Below are 10,420 nucleotides of genomic sequence, written 5' to 3' on the forward strand. Positions count from 1 at the left end.
TAACAATGAATGGACAAATACAGCAGCCATGGCTTAACAAGGGCAAGACATTCTCAGGCCCCTGAGAATGAAACAATGAGAATGTGTGGGGGGAAATGAAGGCAACCTAGACTAGTCAAAGTGCTGGCAGATGTTGAGAGAAAACTGTAATGGGTGGTGGAAAAGGGAGATAATGAATATCAATAGTAACCTTCCAACAAGCTATAGCAGTGGAAACTATAGCTTGGCTTGTTAACCTTGTAATAACTGTACTAATGGAGGCCATGAGATGAGCTAGAAAGTAGCACAAGTCATGGACAGTGTGTTCTACACTCTTATGCACCACTTTATATCCCCTCAGCCTCACCACCACTGCAGAGCCAACTTCAAGCAGACAAAATCTGACAGTGCTTCACCTCAGGCCCAGGGCTTGAGCCTTTTGCTCTGTCTGGGACTCCTCTGTTGAAATGAAGGCATGGGGAAACTGCAGGAGCCCATTTGGTGGAGCAGGTACAACCTGAGAAAGACAGCAGGGGAATTAGCACCCTGCAGAGTGATGCTTTAACCAAAAACTCTTTCCAGCTTCTCATTCTGGGTTCACTAACTTCAGATGTATTTGTGTGGCTTCTTGGATAACAGACCCATGGAATCAAACAATCAGGTGTACCTAGCAGTGACAAATTAGACAATAATGTATCCTTGTATTAGCTCTCCCCTCCTCCCTACCTCTCTCCGCTTATCTCTCACTCTTGCTCCCTGGAATTGTACTCTCTAAGAAAAGATTAGCACATAAGTCCTTTTCCTCAGGCTGGGCTTCCCCAGGAACTAAGGCTAACATATCTGTTAACTCTTCTCTGGCTTCTCACCAAAGGAATAAAGAAACAGTATGTAAATAGGTGGGCCCACTGAGAATTATAGTGAATATATTTAAGCATCCACTTAAGAAGAGCAGGCCTCTCTGTGAGTTTCATCTCCTTTCATGTGCTCAGATGCCTTTGCTGCTCTTCTCCCTTCCCCTAGTCTCCCCAGGAAAGGGACCCCAGTGTGCACCAAGGACAAGATGGACACCATGAGGCTTCCCAACAGAGGGAGGAACAATAAAACTGCCTGATGCCTCTCATTTGCAAGACACCCTAGTTATAATGATTGAGTAGGGTCAGATTGGAGTCCATGTGAAAGGAAGCATAATGGATGGCTTATGCCAGCTCTTTCCTAGATTTTAAGAAAGTAGACAAAAATATTTTTGAAGGGTATTCATTCCTCAGGTCATCTCCTATGGCAAGTGAGTAGACAGAAATTATATGCAGCAAGCCAGGGCTAAGAATAATGACTGTGCACTTTTCCAGAACCCCCCAGCTGCTCTCTATCTCAGAAATCTAAAGCACCACAGAGAAACCAGCATCTGAAAAAAGTATGATAGCAGCAGCCCTTCCATTGCTGTCTGGTCCCTCTCTGCAGCCATCATTTATTCCTTGAGTCATGGCAACAGGCATTTTAGCAGTACAGACACATTATTAGAGAAGCAGCAGGGCATAGGGAACAAAACTTGGGCCTTGGAGTCAAATAATCCTACATTCAAATTTCAGCTCTGACTCTCAGTACCTATGTAGTCATGGGACATATTTGCATTTTGCGTTAACAATTCCTTTACACTGATAAATGTTTCATTTCCAGAGATATTTAATGCTACCACATCTAAAGAAGCCATCAGAGCAGCACCAGATCCAATATGGCGGCCAGCAGGAGGCTGATGAAGGAGCTTGAAGAAATCCGCAAATGTGGAATGAAAAACTTCCGTAACATCCAGGTTGATGAAGCTAATTTACTGACTTGGCAAGGGCTTATTGTTCCCGACAACCCTCCATATGATAAGGGGGCCTTCAGAATCGAAATCAACTTTCCAGCAGAGTACCCATTCAAACCACCGAAGATTACATTTAAAACAAAGATCTATCACCCCAACATCGATGAAAAGGGACAGGTCTGTCTGCCAGTAATTAGTGCTGAAAACTGGAAGCCAGCAACGAAAACCGACCAAGTAATCCCGTCTCTCATAGTACTGGTGAATGACCCCCAGCCTGAGCACCCCCTTCGGGCTGACCTAGCTGAAGAATACTCTAAGGACCGTAAAAAATTCTGTAAGCATGCTGAAGAGTTTACAACGAAATATGGGGAAAAGCGACCTGTGGACTAAAATCTGCCACGATTGATTCCAGCAAGTGTGAGCAGAGACCCCAAGCAGTGCATTCAGACATCCCGCAAAGCAGGACTCTGTGGAAAATTGACACAGGCCACCACCTGGCGTTTGCTTGTGGCAGTTACTAACTTTCTACAGTTTTCTTAATCAAAAGTGGTCTTAGGTAACCTGTAAAGAAAGGATTAAAAATTTAAGATGTTAAAAAAAAAAAAAAGAAGTCATCAAAAGTGGGACTCAGGGGAAGCATGCTGTACACATCCAAGGAGACCCAGTGGACTGTCAGGTGCCCCCAACAAGATGACCAAGCCCTGGCATGATCGTGTTTCTTCCAGACGGTCAAGCAAGCCTCAACTCCAATGTCTTCTAAGTACTAAACAGCACTCTGCTGTCTTCTTTCTTCATTGTCAACCTTCGAGCTGGTCCTGATACTTAGCTAGCTTCTTCTTTTTTTTTTTTTTTAGCTTTTTTTCATTTTATTTTTGAATCTAGAGATTAATGATCAGGAGTTAACCTTTGAGTAGTGAAATTTTATGGTCCTTAGCTTTGGAAAATTAGTTTTGTCATCAACTTGCTAAATTTTAATTATTTTCAACCTAATAGTAGCCTAACTGTGGTGCCCAGTGAGAATGGTATTAATACAACACTAAAGAATGGTACACAATAAGCTACAATAAAAGAACAGTACTTGGAACAGAAATATGTCAGAAACAGGTGTCTTTGCACCCACATGCTCTCTCATTACACAAAATGCCATAGTGAAAACATCACCAAACAGCGCAAAGGCTAGCTTTCCAGGGAAAACCCATCATGAACAGTTACTATATTAATAACAACAAAAAAAGAAACACCGTACTATTGCTATAAAAGCAGCAGGTAAGTAAACATTAAGAAATATAAAAGTTACCATTTCTAAAGCATGCACAGGCACACAATTTCCAAATGTTTCTGCAAAAAAAAAAAATTGTATTAGAAAATTAAACCTCAACTGCACCTCCAAAAGTAACCCATTAATATCAATATCTAAGTTTTTTTTTATAGTGATTGCATCCCTGCTTCCCTCGTTATAGGTTTTAGAAAAGGAAAAAGGAAACAAATTGGCATGGTCTCACTCTGAGTTCCTGACCATCCATATGTGTGTGCTTTAATTGGCCCTTTTTATGATGGGTTGTATTTCCGGCCATGGGGTTTAGCATTTGATATTTTAAGGCACTAGCAGTAGACATTCTCTCTGAGCTGTCAGATAAATCTCAGTATCAAATGACTCTGACTTCTCCTCTGAATGCATCATCAGTCACTCAACGGGAAATGTTTCTGACCCTCTGCTAAAGCCTCCACCTCAGCCAGGGCCACCAGGTGTCTGGTTCCCTCTGGGATCCTACCCTAGAGAAGCATTCATGAAAAGGATCTGAGAAATATAATCAAAATACTTGATATCAAACTTTTGCTCAGTGCCATAATCCGGTTAACTCTCATTCTCTAGCTCAGAAAGTCAACAAGAAGCAGGGGTTTTTGTCTAACCAAATGATCTCCACATAAAGAGCGTATACTCACCTCCCTGCCCTTCAAAACCCAGCAGGGAGGAAGGGGTTGACCTAGCCCAGGGCACAGAAAGGATGACAGCTCTCACCACTCCAAGTGAATACTTGTTGTCACCATGACCATGAAAGGAGAGGGGTAGATGGACTTAATATAGCAGCTTGTGGGTCACCAAGAGCATTGGATATTTAGGTATTAGCTCAAATTGAAGGCCATTGCCAGGAATTTAGATTTTATCCTAGGTGAAATAGGAAGACATTGGAGGATTTTAAGCAGGGAAGTAGAATAATTTTATTTGTTTTTAAGAATATTCCACTGGTTACTATGGAAAGAATGGGTTGTAAAAAAAAAAAAAAAAAAAAAGGAAGGATGGAAACATGGCTGAGAGGCTATTTGCAGTTTTCCAGATGTGCAATGACAGCTTAGGGGTAGGGTAGTCCAAAAAGTGACAGAATGGAATGATGATTAGGACATATTTTGAGAGATCTAATGTTGCTTTTGGTACTCTCACCACCTCTGGAATCTCTCATGTATCCCCCTTTCTTCTCCAGAAGCAGTCCAACTTTCAATCCAAATTCCATGTCAAATTGTACAGGAGTACAACCACCCCCTGGGAGCCACCTGCTGTCTCCTGCAGGATGGGCCTTATAAAGACTATACGGACAAACTCACCCAGTAAAACAGTCCTAGACTCACACATTCCAACCTTGGACACTTGATGCTGAAAATCTCACTGCCTCATGCATTGTTTCAGCTGAGAAGGTATTTCTTCCACCAGCATTCCTTGTTTGGGTCTACTCCAGCAGTTTGGCACCATTTGAGGTGACGTGGTACTTGCATAAAACAGGATGTGGGTTACATATGCCTTGCTTTAATACAGAGAGAGAGAGAGAGGGTGGGGGGGGGGGAGGGGGAGATGCACATCCTAAATCTCTTGAAAACCTCCTCTTGAAAACCTCATCCCTGGTGTCCTGGCTATTTGGTCAAACTCTCATCTTCTGAAATGTAGCTTAGCTTAATAAAATGAGATAGACATTACCATAAGACTCTTTGTGAGTGCTTCATAAGACCCTTTGAGGGCTGTTTTTCATGTGCATTAGAAAAGATACATTTAACTCATCACAATAAAACCACATTGCTTCAAAGGGTGAAATGAATTTAAGACCCTGACAATTCAGGAACTAGACATAAGTAATTCTGCCAAGGAAAAGTACTTCTAAATTGTTTAAATGTGCTTGTCTAACATGTCACTAAAAGCTGTAATCTTCCAGTTTCCATTAACAACTCCATCAATTTCCCCTTAATGTTTTAAATTAACTGTCTTTCCTCAAATATGGAGCTATTCAATATTGGAAGAAAATAGCCCCTGCGTTGTTTTCTGGATTTAAAAAACTGAATTTATTTTTCATTTGCCTTTTTATAAAAGTGTATTCATGTTAGAAGTTGGCATGTTTCCTATCATTTGAAATTTCAGAGCACTGCCCAAAAATAAATGTACCTATTTTTTTTTTATAAATTCTATGATGCCTGTGATGCTAGAATTATAACTATGCCAACCAGGAGAAAATTTCATTGTTTTTATAAAATACTTGGTTTTTATAATAGCTAACCCTATGATTATTTAACTGATCTCATCCTTATATCATATCTTATCTTTTCCTTCTGTAGCAACTTTCCTGGGAGAATGAGAAGCACAAGGGAAGAATATGTTCACATCTCTAGTACCCTATATTAAAGGGAATAAGTGTACGTATATTAGAAGAGATGCACATCTCTTCACACACACGCCCCAGTTAGTTGATATAGCACATTTGGCTAATGGATAAGGAAAATATAATGTTCACACACCAGAGAATTTTGATATGACACCTTGGTAGAGCATTGTTCCATTGTCTTCTAGCAACCAAATGTGGTCTTGTTAAATTCAGTGCCATACTGGTCCTCAAACCTTTGCTAGGGACCTAGTTTCTCTTTTGGGGTACCTAAACAATCTGTTGTTTATCCTTGTTATTATAAAATTTCATTATTTATGTCTTATGGTCTTTGTATTCTCCATGTTGAAATCAGTCCTGCTCTTATTAGAAACTAGAGGCCCGATACAGGAATTCGTGCATGGGTGGGGTCTGGCTGGCCGCCCAATTGGGCTTGGGAGGGCTAATCAGGGGTGGGGCTGGTCAGGGGGAGGAGCCTAGAGAAAACCCACTGAGCTGGAGCTGAGCATGGGCCCCAGGCTTCCCAGGGAGGACAGCCTCAGCAAGGAAACAGAAACCACCAGAAGGCTCTGCAAACAGGCCCTGAGCTCCCTTTGGCCAAGCGGACTCAGAGCTGGGGTCTCTGTGTGTGCCTTAGACACATCCCAGCACTTACCTTTGTCTGTTGGTCAAATCCATTGAATCAAAAAACGTGTTCCCCTTCTTTACTTTGGGTCCTTACAACAAATACAGGCCAATTAGAAGACGTGGGCCCCAGTGGCAGAGCCAGGCCCCACAATCACCCGAAATTTAGACCTAAGACAACTGGATAGCAATCTCCACAGAACAGAACACACTGTTTTAGAGTCTTAATTCTCCCCTAAAATGTGCCCAGCTGCTCCTCTTTAGCCAGGATAGACTGAACTAAGGAACCAAAGACCGAGTTTCCTTTGAAGTGGGATCCACTGGGAGCCAGGTGATGGTAAGGCCCCTCACAGGCGCCTGCCTTCCCCCCAAGCCTGGTGTGCTCTGAGCCAGTCTGTTCCTGGCGGTGCCAGGTCCTGGGCTGCTGGTCCGGTGGCAGGTTCACAGGGTTTCTCTCCGCCACCTTCCAGGCGGCTGTCCGGTCACTAGAGCCAGGACTCGGAGAGCCAACGAGCTGGCCCGCGCCAAGAGGGACCCGCAGGTGGCCAGGCCGTGCCCCCCACCTGACTTCTTAATCTCGCTGGCGTGGATCAGGCCAAAGCCCTCTGCCCGAGGCTGGTGCCACGTGGGGAGGGTCGCAGCAAGCAGAGGGGCGCCCTAACCTGCCAGCCTTGGTGACGATCATCTCGGTGCCCAGCTGGTTGAATTCATCCCACAGAGCCTTCATCTCAAGCTGCATGCTCACGCTGGCCACCTTCGCGTTCTTCTTTACCGGCGCCTTGGTGGCAGCAGCGCAACTGGCCCCGGGGCCCTGGGGCTCAGCAGCAGCGCTGGTAGCAGCCCCTGCAGCCATCGTGTCATAGCAACCAGTCATTCTAGTCCTTCCACCATAACAGTTGCTGGGCTTTTATTATATAGATGTCTTATGTCACTTCTTAGGTAATTGCCTGCTCATAATTTTGCTTGCTCTCTTTTTCCAAAATTCTAATTAGTCAGATACGCAAACACTTGGTCACCTTTCTTTTCATTGCTTTCTGTACAATTTCGTTGACATTGTCTTCCACACCTTCTTTGGATATTTTGTTGGTTTGTTTATCTGTTTGTTTGGGAAGAAAGCATCATATTATTAAGTCCTAATAGTTTTCTCTTTTATTCTGATTATTCCTTTTCAGTATCATCCTGTTCTTGTTTCACAGACACAATATCTTTTCTTTATTTATAAAGTTTCTTCTGCTCTCCAACTTTTCTGTTTCCTATGATTTCCTCTATTTAGATAAATACTTGGTTGATTTTGTCTCTGCCTTTCATGTGGGAAGTTTACCCCAACTGTTAGATGACTCTTGTCTGCCAGGTCTTATTTCCAGTGAAGGCATGGAAAAGCAAATTGGAAACTCTAGCCAAGTGGGCAGAGATTTTGGGCATCAAAAGTAATGGGAATCAAACCAGATTTCAATTAAATAATCTTCAAATATCAGTGTCCTTTTAGGGCCAAGAAAGTTATCTAGCCTTATCTAGTCTTCAGGTTAATGCTTGGCAGCCAGTGATCTGGGAGCAAAGCAAAGAACAGGGACTGGAGGTCTCATGACTCAGTGTGCAAACCCTCCCTAAACCTCCTTGAGTCCAGCTGTTCACCCCCACCTTCCATGTGCCGGGTGTTTCCTATGGACAGAGATTATTTCCTCAGATCTGAATTTCAACCTTTTGCTCACCTCCAAGACTCACAGCTTTCTAGGGTTCTGTGTTGAGCAGCAATTTGATTATCTTCATAAGTCCTGTCTGTGTCTGCAGACATTTAGTTGGAAATCTCCTCTACTTTACTAAATCAATTACCATCCCATGCCCACTTTTAATCCTCAAAGATCCTTGACACTTCCCAAGAAGATTTTTCCAGCAATAAATGTAGATTTCCCTTCTAGTACATGTGAGGTGTGGTGAGAAATATTTTGAAAAATAGCTTGTGACCATATGGGCATGTATGAAGTTAGTAGTGGAAAATAAGAAATACTTTGTTTAGAAGCAACCAAAAAAAAAACACAGTTGAAGAGAAGAACATAAAATATGTAAATAACAAAGATTGATTTGAAACATGATTTGCCTTAACCACAGCATTAAATAACAAGCTGCTTATTGTATCCAACAGAAATAATATAGTTCACTTGGGATGTTTCTTCAAGAATGAAAAATGCCTTTGACACAACCCATTATTTTCACTCAAAATACTGCCTGGCACTGATATGGATTTATCCAATGACTGTCTTTAAAATATTTTTTTTTTCAGAAAGGAACGGAGAGGGAGAGAGATAGAAACATCAATGATGAGAGAGAATCATTGATCAGCTGCCTCCTGCATGCCCCACACTGGGGATCAAGTCTTCAACCCAGGCATGTGCCCTGACTGGGAATCGAACCATGACTTCCTTGTTCATAGGTCAACACTCAACCACTGAGCCATGTCAACTGGGCCAAATGACTTTTAACATTTGTTGGGTACTTACTGTGTTCCAGGTGCTGTTCTAAGTGCTTTACAGGCATTAAGCTACACATTCCAACCCTATGAAGCAGGCACTACTATTATTCCCACTTTTAGATCATTAGAAATATGCACTCTGGCTTTACAGTCCATGCTCTTTAATACTAAAATATAGCACCTCATACAGTAATCGCACTGTGGTTGAGGACACTTATAGTCAAGAGAGCAAAGCTTGGGTACCCATCTCACATCTAAACTAAGTGTTGGAGTTTGAGGGAGCCCAGTAAATATCACCTCCCTAAGTTTTTCACCAACTATGATGAAAACTGAAAGTGTAAGGCAGATGGGAAAAGAGATAAGATATTCCCTTTATTACTGATAGAGGTGAGGTTGAAGAATGTGGCTTGCATATCTATGGCAAGCCTCAGAATTAGGCAGGATTGCTTAGCTGTCACCAATGTTCTCCAGGTATGGTGCCTGCATCCATAAAGTTCCATGCAGGTGCTCACATCTGTAAATCTCCATGTATGGTGCCCACATCTGTAAATCTCCATGTATGGTGCCCACATCTGTAAATCTCCATGTATGGTGCCCACATCTGTAAATCTCCATGTATGGTGCCCACATCTGTAAATCTCCATGTATGGTGCCCACATCTGTAAATCTCCATGTATGGTGCCCACATCTGTAAATCTCCATGTATGGTGCCCACATCTGTAAATCTCCATGTATGGTGCCCACATCTGTAAAACCTACAGTCTAGAAGGGCAGTTCAGGACAGAGTCTTTATGGGGAGGTTGGCTCACAAGATGAAGACATGAGAAAGGTCTGGGTCACACTCATCCAGTTTTCCCCTTCCAGACTCAGCCATCAAAAATACTCCTCTCCTATATTATTTGGGCCAGTCACACCGAGTTTAACAAAATAAAAATGAATTCTTATTCCAATACTTTTCAGTTTTAAGATCTGTAATCTCAGACTCTCCCTTAAAAGTACAGTGTGTGAGATTCTCAACAACAAAAAATGTAGCCTTCCTTCCTGTTGTTAGCGATGAAAACATATTCTTCCAGTTCTTACAAACACCACCATGGCTGGCATGTTCTATTCTCTATGGCGTAGAGTCTCTATCCTTGCTCCCTTTGAGTGGCATTTCCCCATGAGAACTGATGCTGGTAGCATTCCTCTCAGGTGCCTCGGCAGTCAGAACTCCTCCTTCAAGATGTGTTCTCTTGTGGCTTGTCAAAACAGAATTTATTTTGGAGTTCTGAATTAAATTCCACCTGTGCAAGTTCCTAAGCACACCTGGAACATGTTGTATAACCTTTCTGACTCTTAGTTTCCTCTTGAGTAAATTGTCGATAATGATCATAAAAAAACGAATCTCAAGGGGTACTACTTACAGGATCAGATGAAATAATAAATTTTGAAAGTGAGATGCACCATATAAATATATCATCATTATCTAGCCCTAAATAGCATTAATAATTGTTATCGCTATTACTGCAATTGAATGTCTAATACTATGATTCAGTGTTGTCAAATTTAGGAATACTCCTAGCCAGATCATATTTCTAAAATATAACAACTGCATCTAGAAATATTATATATTATAGCTAGAAATGAAAATAACAGTAAGTCCATAAAGTTGTGTGTTGGCCAACACACCCTAAATAATTAGTTTGAAGTTCTTATCTTAAACCTTACCTATTTGAAGAACTATGTAACATATAAAGAAGAAGTTTTTGTAAAGCCCAATATACCTAAGGCTTTGTACATCTGGATTCCTGTAGATTACAGGGGTGGGGAAGCTTTTTCCTGCCAAGGGCCATTTGGATATTTATAACATCATTCATGGGCCATAAAAAATTACCAACTTAAAAATTAGCCTGCTATATTTGGTCT

The 10,420-nt window shown here is 41.9% G+C and overlaps 1 protein-coding gene across 1 annotated transcript; it reads left to right on the forward strand.

Annotated features, from left to right (window-relative positions):
- Positions 1-1,696: 1,696 nt before the first annotated feature.
- Positions 1,697-2,376, forward strand: LOC132236484 (ubiquitin-conjugating enzyme E2 L3-like). The gene has a single exon (XM_059699624.1). The coding sequence runs from the start codon at positions 1,709-1,711 to the stop codon at positions 2,171-2,173; it is 465 nt and encodes a 154-aa protein (XP_059555607.1). The 5' UTR covers positions 1,697-1,708; the 3' UTR covers positions 2,174-2,376.
- Positions 2,377-10,420: the final 8,044 nt, after the last annotated feature.

This window comes from Myotis daubentonii, chromosome 6 (genome assembly GCF_963259705.1).
Source record: "Myotis daubentonii chromosome 6, mMyoDau2.1, whole genome shotgun sequence".
NCBI lineage: Eukaryota > Metazoa > Chordata > Mammalia > Chiroptera > Vespertilionidae > Myotis > Myotis daubentonii.

Excerpts from the sequence above, each read along its gene's own strand:
- LOC132236484 (XM_059699624.1), top strand. The coding sequence starts at position 1,709 with ATGGCGGCCAGCAGGAGGCTGATGAAGGAGCTTGAAGAAATCCGCAAA.